This window comes from Ambystoma mexicanum, chromosome 1q (genome assembly GCF_040938575.1).
Source record: "Ambystoma mexicanum isolate Mex_15411 chromosome 1q, UKY_AmexF1_1, whole genome shotgun sequence".
Classification (NCBI taxonomy): Eukaryota; Metazoa; Chordata; class Amphibia; order Caudata; family Ambystomatidae; genus Ambystoma; species Ambystoma mexicanum.
Genome location: NC_090922.1, coordinates 907,599,102 through 907,621,347, shown reverse-complemented (window position 1 = coordinate 907,621,347; position 22,246 = coordinate 907,599,102). Strand labels below are relative to the sequence as shown.

The 22,246-nt window shown below is 47.6% G+C and overlaps 1 protein-coding gene across 3 annotated transcripts in view; it reads right to left on the bottom strand.

Moving 5' to 3' along the window:
• AGL (amylo-alpha-1,6-glucosidase and 4-alpha-glucanotransferase) overlaps positions 1-22,246 on the bottom strand; it is a 973,499-nt gene that overhangs the window by 68,955 nt on the left and 882,298 nt on the right. For all 3 annotated transcript variants that reach the window (XM_069641544.1, XM_069641542.1, XM_069641543.1), the window contains exon 30: positions 18,243-18,454. In XM_069641544.1, the coding sequence (XP_069497645.1) occupies positions 18,243-18,454 (212 nt within the window). The remainder of the gene's footprint in view (positions 1-18,242; positions 18,455-22,246) is intronic.

Below are 22,246 nucleotides of genomic sequence, written 5' to 3'. Positions count from 1 at the left end.
ATCTGAAGATGGCTGCCAGTGGAGGGGCTTAGGTAGAGGGCAGTTATTGGCTGGGGGCAGTATGACCCAGAGGAACAAGTTACTTTCTTACCTGGTAACGTTCTTTCGATGGGATGGTCCGACGACGTATTCCATATCTATGACATGTAATCACCACAGCTGTGCTGCTTCGGAAATTTTTTTCGGCGTCTGCGTCCTGCGTCGATGACGTCGATGCGCCGTCGTCGAGGACCTCCTCCGACGTCATCCGATGTGATAAGTAGGACGCACGACGCCCGTAGCCTCAGTTGTAGTTTTTTCCCCCAGAACGTGTGACATTAGTCAACTGCCAGTCAGACACAAAGCCTTGCGGAACGTAAGCTGCAATCGCAAAAGAAATTCTGCAGCGGGGAAGGCAGGGCGGGAGCGATATGGAATACGTCGTCGGACCATCCCATCGAAAGAACGTTACCAGGTAAGAAAGTAACTTCTTCTTCGAGGGGATTGGGTCCTCCGACGTATTCCATATCTATGACAGACTCCCAAAGCAGTACCAGAGCAAGGAGGAGGGAAAGAATTTAGAATCAAAATTCAGAATAGCCAATCAAATAGCAGAGCAAAGGACCGCCTTGCCAAAGGCCAGATCCTGTCCTCGGATGGAATCGAGGGAATAGTGACGTACAAATGTATGCACTGAAGCCCAGGTGGCTGCATCACAGATGTTGCGAATAGGAACACCCCTCTGCAGGGCAGTAGATGCAGCCATACCCCTGGTAGAATGGGCCTGCAAGCCAGCCGGTGGGTCCTTACCTGCCAAGCGGTAACACTCCAAGATGGCCAAAATAATCCAGCGAGACAAAGTTTGTTTCGTCACAGCTTGCCCCAAACGCTTTCCAGCGTAACCAATAAAGAGTTGATCGTCCACTCTGACCCGGGACATGTGTGAAACATAAAAGCTTAAAGCTGTCCTAGGATCAAGCCTATGGAGCCTCTCCTCTTCCTTACCAGGATGCGGAGGAGGATAGAATGCCGGAAGAACAACCTTCTGTGCCAAATGAAATTTCGTCACTACCTTCGGAAGAAAAGAAGGACGAACTCTAAGAACAACCCTGTCCTTGTGAAATACAGTGAAGGGTGGCTTAACTAAAAGTGCCTGTAACTCACTCACTCTGCGAGCGGAACTAACCGCAACTAAAAACACAGTTTTCAGAGTTAACAGCCTCAAAGGGCAAGAATGTAAAGGCTCAAACGGAGCACCCATAAGAAACTTAAGAACAAGGTTTAAATCCCAACCGGGCACCAGGAAAGGTGACGGAGGGAACACATTAGTGAGCCCTTTCAGAAACTGAAATTAAAGGGATTTTAAAGTAAGAACACTCTTCAGACGAGCGCTTAAAGATGGACAGCGCCGCCAGGTAACCTTTAATGGTACCCACTTGCAAGCCCCTGTGGGCCAAAGAAAGTAAAAAGGACAGAACCATGGGGATGTCGCATGCAAAAGGATCCACATTCTGAACTCTGCACCAGTCGCAGAACTTACGCCAACGGCAACGGTACAGAGACTTTGTTGCTGGCCTTCGGGCCGAAAGCAACACCTCCATCACGTCTTCAGGGAGGTCCCAATCCTTATACCTCAACCTTTCAGAAGCCAAGCGTGAAGGTTGAGGGATCTGACCTCTGGATGGAGAACCTGACCCCCCTCCCATGAGAGCAGATCGTCTCGGTAGGGAAGACGACGTGGAGGGCAGATGGACAAGTCGAGAAGGTCCGGGTACCACGTCCTCCGAGCCCACGCCGGAGCAATGAGGATCATCCGGGAACCGAACTTCCGTAACCTCCGCAGCACTTGTGGGATGACAGGGACTGGAGGAAACGCGTACAGCAGCGGGAATGACCACTCCACCACAAACGCGTCTCCTAAGGCTCCTTTTGGAGGAAATTCCCGCGAGCAAAACCTTTCGCACTTCTGGTTGACACTGGAGGCGAAGAGATCCACTTGAGGGGTCCCCCAAAGGGCAAAGATCTCCAGGAGAATCTCCTGAGCCAACTCCCACTCGTGAGAGATCGCGCTCTGCCTGCTCGGAGCGTCCGCCGTCACGTTTTCGTCTCCGGCCAGATGAACTGCCGAGATCGAAACTTCCTGCTGGATGGCCCAGAACTCGAGCTGCATCGCCTCCCTGCACAGAGGAAGTGACCCTGCCCCCCCCTTTTTGTTGAGGTAGTGCATGGCCACTGTGTTGTCCGTCAGGATCAGGACACTCTTTCCTCGCACAGTCGGCAGAAAAGCCTTCATGGCTAGCCTGACGGCCCTCAGCTCCAACAGATTGATATGGAGTCTGGACTCTGACAGAGACCAACGACCGCTGACTGTCAGTCCGTTGGCATGAGCTCCCCATCCCGTGAGGGATGCATCCGTCACGATCGTCACCTCCGGCCAGGGAAGCCAAAATGGAGCCCCCTTCATCAAGTTGCCTTCGACGGCCCACCACAGAAGGTCCCGGGCGACCGAGGGAGGCACCTGAACCGGGTCCGACATCCTGCCGGAGGACTGCGACCATTGCGTCTTGAGTGTCCACTGCAAAGATCTCATCCGCAGGCGAGCCTCTGGCACCAGAAGAATGCAGGATGCCATGAGGCCGAGCAACCTCAAGAACTCGAACGCTGGGAGCGTCTGGGCATGCTGAAACTTGTGCACCATCTGCTGAATGTGAAGAGCCCTCACCTGGGGAGGAAAACACTGCCCCAGGGAAGTGTCGAGCACTGCTCCAATGTACTGGAGCCGCTGTGTTGGCGTCAAATGGGACTTCTTTAAATTGAGGGAGAAGCCCAGCCTGTGAAGGGAGTGGCAGGAGACGGACAGATGATCCAGGACTTGCTCGGGAGAGCTCCCCCTAATCAACCAATCGTCCAGGTAGGGGTAGACTTGAATCCCCCCTTGCCTGAGATGCGCTGCCACCACCACCATGAGCTTGGTGAAAACCCTCGGGGCGGAGGTCAATCCGAACGGCAGGACCCGAAACTGAAAGTGCGAGTCGCCAACCGCGAACCTCAGGTACTTCTTGTGCTTGGGATGGATCGGCACATGGAAGTAAGCATCCTTGAGGTCGAGTGACACCAACCAGTCCTGAAGCTGAAGGGCCTGGAGGACTTGAGAGAGAGTAACCATCTTGAACTTGCCCTTCCTGAGGAGTTTGTTCAAACCGCGCAAGTCCATGATGGGTCTCAATCCCCCGTCTTTCTTCGAAATCAAAAAATAAGGGGAATACCATCCCTTGTTCCTCTCCGCTACAGGTACCAGTTCTATGGCGCCTTTCTCCAGCAGGGCTAGAATTTCCTGCGCAAGAAGCGGATCCGGACTCTGCAAAGAGAGGTTCCCCGGTGGATTATCGTGAGGCCTGTGCCGAAAGGGAAGACAGTAGCCGTGGGTTATGATCTCCAGAACCCACACATCTGAAGTAATGGCTTGCCACTCTACAAGATGCTGCTCCAGCCTTCCTACAACCGGCGAACCATGGGACATGGCCTCATGACTGAGTGGGAGCGGCTGCGGCGTTACCTGAGGGCAAAGAGGCAACTGCCCGAGCGGCCTTGGCACCACGGGTACCCTGTCGTCCACCTCTGGTACCCCTGCGCTGGCCTCTTTGACTGCCAGCTCCTCTCGCTTTACTGAAGGAGGAGTAATAGCGAAAGGAACCACCCCTCCACTGCTGTCCCCTAGGACGAAAAGGCGGAGGTTGGCGAACTGCAGCGCCCAAAGACTTCGCTGCAGCTTTTGAGGTCTGCAACCTCTCAAGGCTCTCGTCAGCCTTGCTGCCAAAAAGGTGTTCACCGTCAAAGGGCATGTTGAGGAGCCGGGACTGCACATCAGGAGCAAACTCTGACTTCTGCAACCACGCAAACCTGCGTATCACGGTGCTCGCCGCCATGGACCTACTGACGCATTCAGCTAAGTCCAAACCTGACTGAACAGACTCACACATGGCATCCTTACCATCCTGGACCATAGCAAGGAAACCATCCCGTTGGTCCCCTTCGGGAATATGTTCAGCCGCTAACGCAACACAGTTCCACAGAGTGTGTGTGAAACGAGACAAGGCACAAATGGAGTTGGCCGCCTGAAGTGCCATACCACCAGAAGAAAACACTTTCTTCGCCCAACCATCAAAACGTTTGTCGTCCCTATCAGGAGGGATGGTAGGGTACGACGCCTGCTTTGCCGGGGCCGTGGCCGCCTGCACCACCAAACTCTCTGGAGTGGGGTGCCTTGTCAAGTAGCAGGGGTCGCTACTGGCTGGACTGTATTTTCGCGACAAGGATCTGCCCACCGCCGGGAGACTCTCCGGAGCAGTCCAAGCCGCCGCCACCCTTCTCTGTAAAGCCATATGGAACGGCAGTACCGGGTCAGTTGGGGGACCAACATCAAGGATGTCCGTTAGATCATCCTGCACAAACTCCCCTGGGGGAGCAGACCATCCCAAGTACTCAGAAACCCTAGCCATAAGGCGCCGGTACGAGGAATCGGTATGAGAGCCAGGCTCAGGTCTACAAAACTCCACCTCCGGAGAGGTGTCCAGTCCACTGGCATCATGCAGTGACTGCCTCAAACCGTCAAACTGACTATGGCCCGAGACAATTTCATCTGGAACCTGACTAGGAACCAGGCCATCAGAATCCTCATCCGCCTCTGAAATATATTCCAGGTGGCGAAAAGAAGGCACCCGAGAGTGCTTGCTCTTACCCAGAGCCTTCCTAGGGGGTTACCCCTTGCCACGGGGTACCTCCGACACGAAAGGCGTCGAGCGAATCGGCGCCGGCGTCGAGAGAACAGGCATCGGCGCCGAGAGGATCGGCGTCGACGTCGAGGAAATCGGCGTCGACGTCAGATGCAGCGCCGCCAGCATCGGCGGCATCGACACAGCCCTCGAAGCCGGAGCCCCGAGCGTGTCCTTCGACGACCTGAGCGTCGACGGCTTCGACGACTTCCTTGGAGCCGGAGCCTCGAGAAAGCCTGTCGACGCCCTTGACGCCTCAGACGTCGATGTCTTCCTCGAAGACCTCACAGGTGCACACGGTCTCGAACGTGTCGAGGACCGGGACCTGGAACGGGTACGTCGAGAACGAGTCTCCTTGTCCGAACGGGACCTCTCCCGTGACTCGTGCCGACCACTCTTGCGAGCGGTGTCTCTCGACCTCTCACGACCGACCCCACTCGGGGGCGCGGACGGCTTAGTACCCTGCGACTCGAGAATCGCCAGCATTTTCTTCCCGAAGGAAGCCCATTCCTTCGGCGTCGCACGGCTGGTGGGGTAAGCGACGTGCCGGGCATAGTCCTCCGAAGAGGACCTGGAAGACGACCGGTGTCGGCGCTTCTGAGAATGCCTCAAAGAGGCTGAGGAGTGGCGAGACCGACTCCTAGAAGGAGACCCACGAGACTTTCGACGATGACGCTGAGAGTCACCCCTCGAATCATCCGTCGAAATCCCCGCAGACTTCGACTTCCGGGGCTTGGACACCCGACCTACCGACAACTTCTTCTTACGTTCGCGTAAGGCTTTGGACGTGAGCGACTGGCAGTCGATACAGTCATCCGTGTCGTGGGCCTCCCCGAGGCACCAGAGGCAGGCGTCGTGCGAGTCCGTCACCGACATCTTGGACCCACACTCCCCGCACTTCTTGAAGCCCGGACGCGGGGTCGAAGACGAAGTAGAAGACATCTTCACACGAAGGATTTTCACAAAAACGAACAGGTTTGAAGAACCGAGAAGAACAGAACTCCAAAGAGTCGAGGCATTAACCGAGATTCACGAAGCAACACGTTCACGGAAAAAACGGAACTGAGGCTACGGGCGTCGTGCGTCCTACTTATCACTTCGGATGACGTCGGAGGAGGTCCTCGACGACGGCGCATCGACGTCATCGACGCAGAAAAAGGTTTCCGAAGCAGCACAGCTGTGGTGATTACATGTCATAGATATAGAATACGTCGGAGGACCCAATCCCCTCGAAACCAGTGATTGGGTATTAGGAGAAAGGCAGTTCAGAAACAAATCTGAAACTGACTTTTTCTTTACAGAGGATTCCCACTCTGACGACGGGGAATATTCATGAGCATGTGAATCCATGCCAGACCCCATGCTGGAGAAATATGGTTTAATCTGTCTCATGAGCTTAGTGGTGTATGCAAAAGTAGCCTTAATGTGCGAAGCATGCTTTTTCATATTGAGGTTAGCATCAAGAACAACGCCTAATGTTTTCACCCACAGGTGAATGGCACAGTCTGAGATTATATATTTGTCGTAGTTCGCCTCAAGTTTAGCTAGGCGTTTGTTAGTGCCCACCAACATGAGCTCTGTGTTTTGTTGCCATTTAAGGCAAGAGAGTTTGCATTAATCGACTGTCGTATATTATCGTAGGTCTGATCAACACCACGACAATCCCTTTCATAATCGCCCATCAGTTCTAGGACCACCTGGGTGTCATCGGCATAATTTGTGTATATAATGCCATGATCATCCAGGAGGTCGAAGAGAGGGCGGGTAGGAGAGAGGCTAGCTCCCTGCGGAACTTCATAAAGAAGTGTCTCTGGTGGGGACTTACATTCTCCCACAGCCCCTCTTGCTGATCTAGGTCCTAAGAAGGAAGCCAGCCAAGAGAGAGCAGGTTTCAAACAATTAGCTATTCTTTCTAGTCCCTCAAGAAGCAGGCCCGTGATTCACAAGATTAAAAGCCACAGAGATCAAGCAGCATAATAAGGGATATCCGCCCCTAATCCACAATATGGGTTAGATTAGCTCTGAGTTCTAACATGGCAGTCTCAGTACCCGGTTTGGCACGAAATCCTGACTGCAGGGGACTCAGGAGGTTAGATTCCTCTGCATAGTTCTGCAAATATGCCACCCTATCTAAGATCTTAAACAAGAAAGGAACTTTTGTAAAGGGGCAAAAATTATTCACAATGCTCAGATTGGGGTGATCCATACATTTTTGAGAGAGGATGGTACCACTGATGACAAGAAGGAAACATTAACAATCTTAGTGATGAAAGGAGCCAGATAATGAATGGCATCTTTTATAATCCTGGCTGGACAGACATCACCTGGGCAACAAGGTGGTTTGAGATTGCTAACCAAATTTATAAGGTCTTTTTCAGAGATTTCACAAAATAGAACTACTCATCACACTTAAAGGACGAAATTAATAATGAACCCTCAGGATTACTATTATCAGAACCATTTCGGTCAGATCAGAACCAGGAGCCTTAATCTTGGCTCGGTGTGAGTTGAGTTAAGTTTTAAAGCTAAGCCTTGTTGGATTTCCAGACACAAGGTGTCACTTTTTTTTTTTTTTAACAACGGTTTACGCTTAGACTTGTAGGTAGACCGTGAAGTAATCTGGTCATCACTATCTTCTAGAGCCAGCAGGTTATTTATGTCCTCTAACGCCCTTTTAAGTCTGCAAGTTTTTTTTACTAATATGATCTGTTATAATCTGTTGTTTAATTATTGTACCTTTAGCTGCTTCAAGTGCGGCAAGGACCTCCTGCAACCCCATATTGCGCTCGGAGTCCGGGAGATGTAACGAGAGTGGCAGCACAGCACAACGCAGCCGGACGCGGACCGACGCTGATTGGCTTGACCCGTGCGCAAAGGGGTCAGAAACAAGTATGCAGCAGGGAACTACAAGACTAATGGGAACTGTAGTTCCGAGTGACTAACGGTGCGTGCAGGGCTCACAGGGAGCCTTGATTGAAATTGCACTGCAACTCAAGAAACAGACACATTTAGCCTACCATACAATAGTCAGCACAAGTCAGCACTTCTAATAAGCAAGTGGACAGTGGAAAAAGAGACAGTAATAATAAAATAATATACGAGCTAAAATGCACAATTTAAAAGCAAAGGTTTAAAAAAAGCAATACATGGAAGAAATCAGCCGTTACTTCTTGGACGTTAATGATAGAAAAGTAGAAGCTTGCTAGGTTCTCCAAGCTCTGCGGATTGCGTCGGAAGAGCCATGTCCTGTACAGTGCTGCTTACTTGGCTGACCCATGTTTTCACCAGAGGTTCAGTCAACACTGCTACATATGAGCTCCGATTGGGAGCACCATTTCGGGAAAAGAGCCAACAAATCCTTAGAAAAGTTTAAGAAATCATGGATTATGGCAAAATCACTGGGGCTACCAGTCCAGCAGCCTACCCCATCCTCATCCTGCTCCTTTCGGTCGAGAAGTAGGGGGTTCTGGCGCTATGACCCTTTTGCGAGGTAGGCACAGTTGCCCCAGGCAAAGAAAGGGCAGAAAAGATTTTCACACCCGAGATGGGGCAGAGGATTAGTGAGAAGCCAGACTTGCTCGGCTTCAGTGCTGGTGGCACCACCTTGCCTAAAACCTCAGAGTTCTCCACCCATGCCACTACAGTTGGAGGAAGAATCTCCAAGCATTCCGGGAGGAAATGCTGCCTGCCTTTCCTAAGCAGGCCTTTAACACCAACTATCCACTCTTGAGAACCGTAGCCAAAGCTCAGGGAAGCGTTGAGGTCCTTGAAGTAGGAGAGAGCTGTGGAGGGGTTTCCAACACAGGAGAGAGAAACAGGATGGTTCTCCTGCTACTTCTTTTGTGCCCAACAAGGGGGAGGTCTCTTCCCCATCCAAACAGGGGCTTGAACAAGTTCCTGAGGAAAGACTAATGCAGTAAGGTTAACTTACAGTAGATTCTCCAGGCTCTAAAGGCCCAGGATTGTTTGGTGTCATTGGACGTGCAGGGTGCCCATTTCCATGTGCCGATTCACCAGAAGCACAGAAGCTTCCTGAGGTTCATCATTGGTTCACTTTTTATTATTTTAAAGTGCATACTTTTGGCTTGAACACAGGACCCAGGGTGTTCATCAAGCTGATGGCAGTAGTGGCGGGCCACTTCAGGAAAAACAGAGTTTTTGTCTTCCTATATTTGGATGACTGGCTCATCTAAGGTCAGTCCCGGGAACAAGTATCTGGGCATCTTGAGGACACTTGTTCGCTGCTTCACAACTTAGGTTTTCCCCTTAATTTTCAGAAGTTGCATGGAACACCTGCACAGACCCTCCAGTTCACAGGAGCAGTCCGGGAAACCCAGGTGGGGAAGGCTTTTCTCCCAGAGGAGAGAGTGAGCAGCAGTGGCCAAATAGTTACATTGTTCCAGAACTCGAGCAGGCTACCAGGTTCAGCCTTCGTCTGCCCCCACAGCCTCTTGCATTTTTCTAGCACCAAAGGCTAGGCTAATGATGTGTTCCCTTCAAGAGGCTACTTCAAGGTCAATGATCACAGTACTCTGGCAACATGACGGATGTCCTCAGGATCCATGGGGCAGTGGCTGACGACCTGTCATGGTGGGCCAACTTGGAGAACATGATGGCGGGGCAGCCATTCTGGATACCCTGGCCGTACATCCAGGTGGTCACGGATGCCTCTTTGAAAGGCTGGGGTGCTCATTGTGGGAATCTACAGTTGAGCAGCCTTTGGTCCCAGGTAGGGGGCTTATGGCACATCAATGTGCTGGACTGCGGCCTGTTGGATGCAATGCAATCCATTCAAATACAATTTATTTATAAAGACAGAAGTATTAAGTCAAAGCACTCAAATGTAAGAACAGTATACATACTTCTATAGCATCAACATTTAGTTTCTAAAATGTAACACACACCACGCTTAAGAATCTACACAGTTTGAAGTACAACTTGAAGTGGGGGGGGGGATGTTACACAAATTATCAAATGCCTTCTAATTTATAAGGCTCTACCAGTCCACAGCGGCTCCACTAAGTGAGTCTGATACTTAACCTGTGCACTTTTGGTACAGAACGTTTAAGGTAAGTAACCCAGTTTAGGGGAGTTTCAGAAGATATTCAAATCTCTTCCACTGGAAATAAATGGGCTCATTGAGGTAGATGGAGAAATTACTTACCAGTAATGTTCTTTCTAAGGATTCTTCTCCCTCAGATACCTCATCTGATATATCCCTTCCAGCGTCGGCTGTTCAGAAAACATTTCGACAGGGAGCATAGTGTGGCTCAACGTCGACTCCAACTGGACTCGTCCGCATCACTTCCCAACTCCGTACAGTATGTCGGCAGTACATGTATGTGTATGTGTGGAGCGATGACCAAGTTGCTGCCTGACAGATCATTCTCACCGGCACAAACCTTTGCAGTGTTGGAGGTCGCCACGCCCAGGTGGAATGCGCTCAGATGCCTGATGGCAATTCCTTTCCAGCTTTTTGGTAACATTCTGCAATGCAGAAATGTATCGAATGGGTAATCGTCTGCTTAGTGTGACATATCGCAAGAATTCATCCCTTTTCCCCAAGGGAGCGCTCCCCCCCGTGAGGCTGGAGATGTGAGCCCACTCCGCAACACCATCCCTAGGGGACGAGACAAGTGGGACTTCACCGGGAGAGACTCCCCTGTTGGGGACCAGGACTTCCGTTCATGTGAGAAACTCCTTAGAGAACATTCCAACAATACATCTGTAAACATATCTCAAAGATTTATATGAAGACAATATCAGTATATATTATTGTCAACAGGAAACAGAATATTCCTCTAAATGAAAACTCCCCATTAACCGAGACGTGGAGGATGACATGCAGAGGAGATGAAAAGCCGCTGGAGAGAGTGAAAAGGGAACTCGGAGCACTGCACTAGGGAAGTCCCACGGCTATTTAAGATATGAAAGTGGAAGAGACTGGAGACGAGAGAGAGAAGCATGTGAGTTACGATTTGGCTCACAAGCTGACACAGAAGAGAGACTGGATGCACAGCGTCTTGCTGATGTGAGGAAGTGAGAAGCTGAAAGACGCACTGCATCGGACAACCCAGAGAAGGAGAGAAACTGAGCTGAAGGTTAGGCGTCCCAACACCCGGAGAGAGAGTGGTGGTGTGACCACAGTACACCCATTGGGGACCCAGCGCCCTACAACCAACACTGATACCACTAGGCAACTTCCAACGCAATACAAGTAGGTATCGAAGTACTGAGGAGCTACCATATACAATGGCACAAATGGAGAAAGATTGAACAAACCCAAGAAGCCAACCTGAGGAAAAAAAGAGGCCATCTTGAACAATAAGAAACCCGCTAACGTTATCCCTAAAGACAGCAGGTAAAAAGGAACACAGGAGATCTGGGAGGGAAGTCAACAAGAATTATTATTTAAATACTCATACTCATACCAGTCAAGATAAAGAGACTGTATAATTTAAATCCAGGGAAACCAACGAGAATCATTATGAGAACAATGAAAGAAAAAATGTATCAGGGGAATTATTAGAAGAGTGAATGAGAATCATTGTTGGAAAGATCATAGAAATATAAGTCAAGACAAAGGAAGTCTAGTTAAAGACAAAAATTCAGATATAAGAGAAAAGTCTGAAGATAAGGTTGGAACAGAGAAGAGGTTAAAGGACAAGTCTCAGGGAGAGACCAGAGACTGCAAACTGTATAAAGAGGAAAAGAGTGACAAAATAGAGAATCACAAGTATTGGATAATTTTACCACGGGAAAAGGGAATAACGATTAATAAAACAGAAAGGCAAAAGGAAAACAAGAAAGTAACAGAATCTCATTACCAAAAGAAAGCAGGAATCAAAGTCCCAAAAAATATTGAAGGAACTACACAAATTAATAAGAACAGTCACCAGAGACTATTTGAAGATAAAATATTGAACTGAAGTTATCAAGAAGCAATAACCAATGAGAAGGGAGACATTATCATGTCTTTAGTTATTAAGTTACTGGTAAGGTCAAAAAGGGTGTTTGGATGGCGGATCGATTCTGTTAAGACATTCACTGACAAACACCTTAGTTTTTATACAGGAATGCCTCATAGCATAATGAAAAATATGTGTTTACCTTTTTCTTAAATAAATTCCTCAGCGAAATAGATTATCAGAGTCTGCATCCTTCTTCTGATTCACCACATAAGACAGTGTTGGTCGTCATGTTTGAAGTCTGCCTGTGTAGCCTTTCCTCATCCCTGGAAGGATGAGGTAGAGGGTAGAAGCCGGCAGGTCAATGCCTCGAGAGACCTGAAACTCTGATACCACCTTTTGGGGAAATTCAGGTTGAATTTTAAGTGAAACCTTGTTATGCTTTATTTATGCTTGGTTCAAAATGGCGCGGGCGCGCAATGCATTCTGGGAGCGCTCTGAGCCATGTTGGATATTTACTTCACTCCGCAGTGAAAGGCTGCACACATTTTGCTGAAGTGTTAGATTCACAGTGCTGAGACAAACATGCTTTTTCAAACTTGGTATGCAGTCAAGGCCATTTCTGCTGGGAAAGCTAATGTTGTTATGGCTTGCTACTGTTCTCCGTGGAGCGTGTTTTAAGAGCAGGGAGGCCCTGCGTTCCTTGGGGGAAGCTCTCGATTGACCCAGCTGGCAACTGACGGCTGTTCCTCAACTGCGCAGGTGCAATTCCAGAAGGTTCGAGAATTAACTCCCCTTTGTGGAGTTCCTATATTTGCGGAAACTCGGAGGGGGTCAGGTGAGACTTCAGCCAGAGAAGGACGCTCCGTCTGATTCCTGTGAGCTGTGGCACTCTCGGCCTGGCTGTCCCCGGGGTCTTCCAGCCACTTCTGGACGAGATGAGGAGTTATATTACGCTCACGGATATGTATTTCTTTTTGACCTCTTCTTCTGTGATCTATGTCCATATTAGTTTTATGAGTTATTTCTATGTACTTGTAATCTTTGAATAAATAGCCGTAAAGAGCTGATTATCTTCTAAAGAGTGCGTGACTGTGAGTTATTGTGTGTCTGTTTATGGGTTGAAGTATTTGCTCTATAATTGCATTGGTGATTTATAGTTGTTCCGTGCACTTTTCAGGGGAGAGCAATACAAACCTTTTTTTAGGAAACCTTTTTTTAAATTGTTTTTTTGCATTTATATAGTACTACGAACCCTCAGGCATCCGAGCGCTGCTTATTACCCACGGTGTGTGGTGCTCGTGTACTGTCCTCAGAAGTATGAAAGGCTGAGTTTGGCACTGCGGGGACTCGAACCTGTCAAAGGGAGCGCTCTACTTGCTGTGCTATCTGACCTTCTCCTTGAAAAAACACAGAAAGGGCGGCCTGCAAGAGAGCCTGAAGCTCGCTTGCATGCCTTACTGACATGAGCGTCAACAGAAAAGGTGAGCAGTCTACCAGAAGAAGAATGTATTGGCTCGAACAGAGTCACTATCAAAAATGTCAGCACCAAATTGATGTACCAATCCAGAACCATAAATGCCATTGGCATACACCTATTCACAAGGCCACTCAGAAATTGGGTTGTTACTGGGTAAGCAAAGAATGATCCCTAATCTGGAGACCTCTTGAACAAGGATAAAGCCGAAAGTAACCTTTGTCCGTGACTATCTAATGGGCCATTGAGACCAGGGGCAGATGGCCATTTCCAGGAGTTCTGAGTACCATATTCTCCTCGCCCAATTCATGGCGATCAAAATCTTGGTGGCTTGGAAGCACCTCAACTTCCTGAGAACCCATGGCATAACAGGCATTGGCAAGAATGCGCAATGGATATCGAATATTCACTCTGCCAGAAATGCATACCCTAGTGCACCTCTCACCAGGAATTCACTCTAGGTAGCAGAACTGCCTGCACTGTTGGGCCTCGTGGCAAACAGTTCTACTGTCGGGGTACTCCACAGAGCAAAGAGCTCCTCCAGAACCTATGTGCACTCTCAGCTTCTGCCAGGTGGGCTGCAGAAGCTAAGATTTCGATCTGCAGCAACCAGAACCACAGTTGCAAGGTCCCCCTGCAGAGGTTAAGTAACCAATCATGGGAGGATTGGGGTTTTTAATAAAGTATGTGTGAATGATTTAATGTGTGTGTAGTTGGGTGAGGACAGAAGGTGGTGGTGGAGGACGTCCGAGAGACCAGAGGAGGCAAATGCGAAAGGAGTGAGGTTGTTGGTGAGAGGGGTCTGTGGAGTGTAAAGCATGACAATGGTTTAAAAGCAAGAAAAACGTCACGATTGATGTCTCATCACAATCTTGGTTACAAAAATCTATGGGATTCGGGATTGGTTAGGGGAATTGTCTACATATGCAATGTATAGGGGTTAGTGTTTTCATTGGATGTAGATATCTGATGACCACAACTTAGACCAACCTTAAAATGATACTGGTAAAAAAGACATCATGATAACAACAAACTAATAGCTACTGCAGCAGTTACAAGACAGCATCATTTGAGAGCACCGATTGGTTGGCATTGGCTTCACCAACCTTGAGAGTTTGGCATGTCTTCAGCACATGGAAAACAATAGTGGTAGGGGAAGTGGTATCAAGGAGCTGCTTCTCCCAATTAAATAAGACACCCTCTCTGATTTCCTAGGCCAGAGGCCAGGACTCTAGCTTTGAACTTGGCTTTGTCTGGTATCTTTGTTCTGTGAACTTAAGGGGAGTGAAGGCATGGCCGTATCTGTATCTAGAGTTAATGAATAGGCACTATTCTCCAAACATAGGTCACGTGTGAGGAGATCATGGTTTGAATTATTCTGCTCGACTTTTATTAGGATTTTAACCCATATTAATGCAAGTGTCCTTACCCTCACTGGCCACTGGAGACTTCTTTGAGCTAACTTTATTTTTAATATTTAGTCTTAATTAATGGGCACCTGGCTTTCAAGGGCTATTTGTTTCTTTACTTAATCTAAGAGAAATATGCCTTACGCTTGGGAATTATTATCTTCTGTTCTCTTCGGAGCTCTCCAAACCTCACTTTCTCGCAGCACCTTGGCAGGAGCTGTGCAGCTACTGTCTGATCTGCAGAGTTCTGTATTTTCAGCTAATTCAGCAAGTCGAATCCCCCTGCAGCTTTGAGGTTTCTTCGATGCTTCCCATTCACTCGAACGTGGCTTTGCTGTCCATTTTATCCAAAATGGCCACTCGTTACTGTTGCATTTCTACATTAAGCAAGCGTTGCACTTATCTTGTTTGCCTTGTGTTGATATGATATGGCATTTATAAGGCGCCTATACACAAGTGTTTCAAGGCGCGACAAGACAAGGGAGGGGGAACAGAGGGAAGACAGAGACAATGATCCTACAAGCCCAGGTGACATTGAGACAGTGCAATTGCAAGGGGAGGGGGGAAATGGAAAAGTGCGAGGGGAAAGGAGAGGGGGCAGTGCAGTACATAGGATAACAGTAAAATAAATAAAAACTAATAAATACAATAAATAAGAAGTGCGGCCAAGTGGTGGCAAGTGCCACCACACGAATACGTTTCAGCGTATACATTGATTATGTTGCGTTTCTAGTGTCTATTGATGCAGGTAATATTTTTCATGTCTAAATACAGGTTTTGACCTACTGTCCGTGTATCTTCATGGTGAGTGCATATCTGCTTCAAGTCTAATGTGTCTACGTGTCAATTTGGTAGTGATGTAACGTGTTTTTGTCATCTTCGGTTACAGCATGTTAATTTCTTCTTGAGCTTGCAGATTCATCTCTTCTTCAATTGATCCAGGATAAGGTTGATAGGGTTGCCTCAGTGAATAGCGTATTTCATACTTACGGTATAGGGACTGGGAAGGGGCAGATGCCACAAATGAAGAACTCTTCTCGTTCTTATGAAATAGAGGCTGGGTATGGCCCTACGCCATGACTGACGCATTCATTCGCCTCTCAACATTAGCCGTGACAAAGGCTTTGTCGGGCTAGTAACGACCAGGCGAGGGTCAATGAGGTTGCTTGTTACAAGCGCATTGTTTCTCGACGGGTACTAAGTTTAACTAACTAAACTGCATGGATATTGCTTTTTTAAATGTGTTGAAAGGGGTCAAGAGTAAGACTCTGACACAGTGGCATGTTAAGTTTTGGTTATAAACTTGTATTGTAAAAACAATAAAAAAGGGCGGGGAAATCCAATCTATCCCTAACTCTCTGAGGGATTTCCCTGCCTCAAACTAAGGAACATCTGTGTCAGAATGTTAAACAAAGCGTCTTCATTCCTGTGTCCAAAATCCTAAACTGACCCTTACATTCTAAACTAAGTATAAGGTGAACATGTGGATTTCTCTGAGCTATACACAAATAGCTTTCTCTTGAGGTTTCAAACATACAGTTCTAAAGTGCAGAAAAGAAAAGAAATAAAATTGCACTAGGAAAGTGGACTTCCCTTAAATTTCGTCCAGTGGGATTTCCTGTTACTCTTAAAAATAAAGTCACAAACTTGAAGGAGAATGACTCTTCCCCTTCTCACGCCTTCAGTTTGTCCTTCACTGATGGATTTGTTACTATTCACAAAAAGGGGGGAGGGGATGCTTCGTTCCCCCCCTGATCCCCCGATTCACATTTAATATTAATATTCTCTTTTCTCTCAATGTGTTTTTATAGGGATTTCGACACAGTTTCAATTTGCTCAAGGCGGAAAACTCTTCCCTTTTGCCTCAAAAGTACACAATTCTCTTGAATCAAAACACAGTTCTCTTGAATCACAGCATAGTTCACAACATAGTTCTCTTGAATCCTTAAAGGGGAGTCTTCCATTTTCTGTTGAAGACTTTCATATATAGGGTTTTTGACCCCTGGGTTTTCTCAATCCTTCTTCCTTTCCCCGGTATACTTTCCTGCCAGGTTATCATTCCTTGTCCTGAAAAAGGGGTATAAACCTTCCCTTTTTATCCTTTATCTTATTACCCCTGGTTTACTCGCCGGCCAGGGTATCGTCAATTTGTTGCTTGGGTGCAAGTCCCAGAATTTGCCCAGAAGCGCCCTGGCAACCCGCTAACCCTCCCTGGGCTTACCGGCAGTATGCAGCATCTTCAGGGTTTGTGTTTCACGTCGTCTGTGCTCCCGGTCCATTGACTGGCAGTGCACTGTGTGAGCTTCGCTTCCTGTTTTGGATTCCTCTGTGTTCCGCAGCACAAAACCGAAAAACAGTGAACTTCTCTCGACCGTGCTTCACTGCACACTGTGTCTCTTTGCCTCTGTGCTGCGCTCTGTAGTCTGCTCGCCTTTGCCATCCTCCACAGTGTCAGCATCCGTCAGGTGCTTTAACAGTCTGTCTCTCTAATTTTGCTGAATTTGGTTCACCCGTCTCCTTTTTAAATACCCAGTCCTTCTCTGCAGTTTCCAATGACTAGAATGCGGCACTGGCTTCCTGTGTCCAGTCATCCTCATTACTCTGTCCCTCTTCCTCGTCTCAGTACTAGAAAAGGGGGTGGGGGGTGCATAATATTGTTGGCTAAGAAAGCCTGGGAATTTAGCAGCCACATTACCATAAACCATACAGCAGTGTGGCATATGTCCTTGGGTGTTACTAGGAGTTACCACTGAAGAGTTGTTTAGATCTAACATTCTCTTGCCTTCCTGTAGTTTGTCTTCCCCTACGTGTTCTTCCCGCAGATAGCCACTCCCAGGTTCAGTGTCGGGGTAGCTTGTGCCTTTCCCTGGCCACGTAAGAGAAGCTTCCCTCCAGAGAATCAGTGACAATGTTGCTAGATACGTCACAGTGTATGGGTGTGTGTGAGCTGTACCTTACTACCCACCTCTCTCCTCATATGAGAGTTAAGGCTTGACAGCTCAGTTACACTATCAATGAGCGGTTCAGGAATAAACTTAGAGAAACTTTGACTGAACACTATATTGATATTTCAAAGCCCTCAACAAAAAAGATCCTGAAGCCAGAAAGCGTTGTGGAAACATTAAAAAGAAAGCCAAACATAAGAAAGGAAATAAATAAGATAATCCATGGAAATATTTTCAAAACCGAGGCCTGTGGCATGCACAAAAGAAACTTATATCAGAGGTATGATTAGGGATATATATATATTGGCCGACATACTTTCCACTGATGTAGAAAGTACCTCATGCCACACCAGCTTGCAACATACACTGTTTATACTGAACGCTTTCTGGGTGCAGTCTGAGACAAGCAGTGTGTAAGTGATGAAAGATAAGCAGGCAGATATTACGGATAAGGGTTTGTCCCTGGACGTTACTATCCATGGGAAGCCACCATGAAACATTTTTAAAACAAAATGATATTCTAAGATTGTACAAATTTGCTATATTTAGTGGTAAAACAGCCCATACATCTAAATGATCATACACAAGTGGCCACATGCTCTGCTTTGCAAATGCTACCCCAACAGCTTCATGCAAGTTATGGCTTACAGCGATAATAAAATGGATTGCTATACACTGTGCCATGTGCCTCACCTTTCCAAATATGATAATAGTTCAATGATGGGACAATGTCAAGTTTTCATTTTACCTACCACAACCATTGCAATTGTAAAGTTTGGCCGCAGCTGATAGTCACACCAAGGGCTGGAAGCACCATAGCTGTCCTTGTATATGCCACGCTTGTGAACCAGATTAGGATGCTGTTCATTTGGATCAGCTGGATCTTCAGACACATGAAACAGCTTTTCAAAGTTATTCTGAATATTTTGGTTCCACTCCTCATATGTAATTTGTATGTCTTTTCCTGAAATATTAGACAATATAAAAATAAGTAGTAAATGACAAATATCCGGGAAAAATCATTTCTAACACTTGAGATACCGTAACGTTTTACTAAAACAGCATATCTATATATTGATATTTCTCTACATTGTATGGTGCTGCCTTTAAGGTAGGACTGTACATCATGTCTGTGCCACCTATTCTGACCCTTACACTGTATTCTGCTGCAGCCCTTTAAGATAGGACTGTACATCATGTCTGTGCCACTCATTTTGACCCTTGCATTGTATGCTGCTGCAGCCCTTTGAGATAGGACTGTACATCATGTCTGTGCCACTTATCCTGACCCTTGCAATGTATGCTGTTGCCGCTGTTTAAGATAAGACTGTACATCATGTCTGTGTCACTTATCCTGACCTTTGGATTGTATGCTGTTGCCGCCATTTAAGATACGACTGTACATCATGTCTTTGCCACTTATTCTGACCCTTGCATTGTATGCTGCTGCAGCCCTTTAAAATAGGACTGTACATCAAGTCTGTGCCACTAATTTTGACCCTCTGCACTGTTTGCTGAAGCTGCCCTTTAAGATGGAGCAGAGCACCATGTCTGTGCCACATATTTTGACACTCCTGATTATATGCTGATGCCGCCACCTTTAACAAGGGTTTAGGCATACTGTATGTCCCTGCTAGCGCTTCTGTAACTATGATATCTCGCAAAGCACTTCTGTAACTAAGTAAGCCTTCTTAACAGCGCCACAATGCCCGAGGGCAGCTGTGTGCTTTACAAATGCAAACAAACAAACAAACAAACAAATAAGTAAATAAATAAAAAAATGGAAATCTCGATTGTGAAAGACTTAAGGTAATAAAGACCGGGCTCTTGGGATAAAGTTGATCAACAACTTTATTTTCAATGAAAAAAAATCACTTACCTCTCAGTAATATCTATCTTGCAGCACAGCTGCTCTTTGGAAACGTTTCCACAGCCAGGGGGTGCAGTGCGGGTCTGCCCAATGCCTCTGTGCACCCTGCCTGGACATGATGTTGGGGGCGGGGGGGAAGTATATATTGAGCTACTGCGCCACGTAACCTTAGTTCCACCCTTTTTCCCTAGCACTCTGATGGGGCGGGATCGCAAAAACAAGATGTACAAGCTATCTGTTAAGAGGGGCAGGTAGGAAGGGCGATGAGGAATCCATGGGAGGAACTTCTATCAGACATAACATTACTCAGACGTTAGTAATTTGTTCTTATAATTGATTCCTTCCTCACACTGATTTCTTATCTTTGACAGACTCCCATAGCAGTATGTAGATCTGGAGAAGGGAGGAGAGCAAGGACACCACCTAAACCAGAAAACTGAAGGACAGCTCTGCCAAAACGAGCGTACTGACCAGACTTAGAATCCAACGAGTAATGTGTACCGAACGTGTACAGCGAACCCACTTGGCCACCTGGCAAATGTACAGAACAGGGACTTCACATTGCGGAGCTGAGGTGGCACCCAGTACTCTGGTAGTGTGTGCCCTGAGACCCTCCAGACAGCCCCTTACCAGCCAGATCAAAGCATTTCAAGATGCAGAGGATGGTCCACCTTGACAGGGTCTGTTTAGCTAACAAAATGCTGGTCATCTTTCCTTTCTCATACGACAGAACTAGTAGCTGAGTGCCCAAAGCAGGTCCAACCGATGGAAACGCTCCTCTGCCTTGGAAGGGTGAGGTGGAAAAAAAAGACAGGATGATGGATCTTTTGAGAGAGATGGAAATTGGAGATCACTTTTGTGAGGAAGTATGGCCTCACTCTCAATGCCATCTTCTCCTTGGAGAAAACCAAGTAGGGAGGTTTAACTGACAACAACTGGAGCTCACTCACCCATCTAACAGAAGTAATGCCGAACAGAAAAATCACCTTAAGGTTGTAATCTTAACGAACAAGAATGGACGGGCCCAAACACAGCGCCCATAAGAAGAGTAAACACTAAATTGAAATCACATGCTGACTCTAGAGTACACACCCCACACCAAGCCGAAAACATATGCCACCTTTAGACACAAATGGATTTGAAGACAGGTCTCCTCGCAGGGAGGAGCACAGCCAGGATGTCCTCTAACAAATCCCACTCCCCATACTTCAAACTTTCAGCAGCCAAGTGTTAGGGAGAATTCTCTGTTTAGGCTGAATTTCCTAACCTAGTGAGTCCCCCAGCAGCTTTGCTGGATTTTTGGGGTTTATTTTTTTTCTCCTGCCAAGAGTGAGACTCTTTTTGCCCTTACTATTGGACATGATTTGAGTGTGTTCCTTTGAATCTAGAAGTGTTTAATGGGCTATGGGGTCTTTTACTCCATAGGGCTTCATGTGTTTTTGTGATGTGTGTTACACAGCACCCTCAGTGCAGTGACACAGGGGTGTCATAGTGACCCCCCAGTATAGACTCCATACCCTGGGACTGACTACTGTCTCCCAGGGCATGTAAAGTCACCATTGACTTTACTAGTCTTCAATTCTGAACAGAACCAGTACAAACCATCATATTGTGGACGTACTGGCTGGGGCAATTCGATTGCCCCAGGGTCTGTTAGTCGAGGGGGCACGTCTCCGTCCCCCATGATCGAGTTTTGGCTGGTGGCAGTGGATACTACTTTTTATATTCAACCGCAAATATTTTCCTATGGGATTTCCCATTGTTTTAGGCTACTATCTTTATTTAATTATTTACGGTATCCTCGACATACCGGCGGTTTATTTAATTAATATTAATTCTCCGGTTGGTATTTTTTGCCAAAACTTGATTCTAAAATGGCGTTTGTGTTCTCTTCTGTGACTCCAACCCAAGTCGAGCCCTTTGTTCCACTTTTTGGCAGGCTTCTCCACAGAAGCCCTCCAAAGTGGTGCCACTCTGTCTGGGGTATTTAGGAGGGGTGGAGGGGAATTTAGGCACCCTAGACTGAGTTGCCTAGGCAACTCAAGTCGCACTCCATCCTGATTGGCCCAAGTGGTGAGCCAGCCGGCTCACCACTTAGCATGTTTGAGTGACAGCTAGGCTGAGTGAATGGGGGTTTGCTGCATAAAAGCAGGGCTTTGGGGACTGGAACTTCAGAAGTCGCCACAGGACCTAAGAATCCGACGAGGGAGAAGCTGAGCCGACCTGCCACGACACCACTACCGGTGGAGCCCTGCTGGACCGTCTCACCACTTTTTCCCAACGACAGAGGAGATCTCCCGCCGGAGAGTCTTCTTCCTTTGACTGGTGGGGATAACCAGTTTCACCGTCTTTTCGCCTTCCCGACGTACCTCGTGGCCGCCTTGCCTGTGCCAAGCACCCCGGCAACCGGGATACCACGTTTTACCACGACTGCGAAACAAAGGTGCCACTTTTAACCGGAAAACTCTGCGGCTGGTTTCTGCCCTGGTAGTGCAACGACCTTCATCTTTCCTCCAAGTCGAGATCTTCTCTTCCCCTGGACGTCGACGCAACTTGCACCCACTACCAGGAACAACTGCCACCGCTGGAGGATCCTTCCCACTTAAGGTACCGTGTCCCGCCTGGCTTCCCTTGCTACCGACTGTACGGGGTAGATTTAGCCCCGGCTTTCGAACCTGGGTTAGCCTGGGACACCCTGGCTAAAACTTTCCTAAGCCTCTCTAAACTCTTTTTGAACCCTCTGCAAGACTTTCTAAGCCCAGTGTAACTGTGTGATCTTGGGCGCATTTGTGCTCTGCTCTCTCTAAGAGTGGGCCCAGCCTTTGGACTTTGGCTCACCAGTGACTTTTGCTCTGCTGCCTTGCTAACAGTGTTCCTGAATCTTAG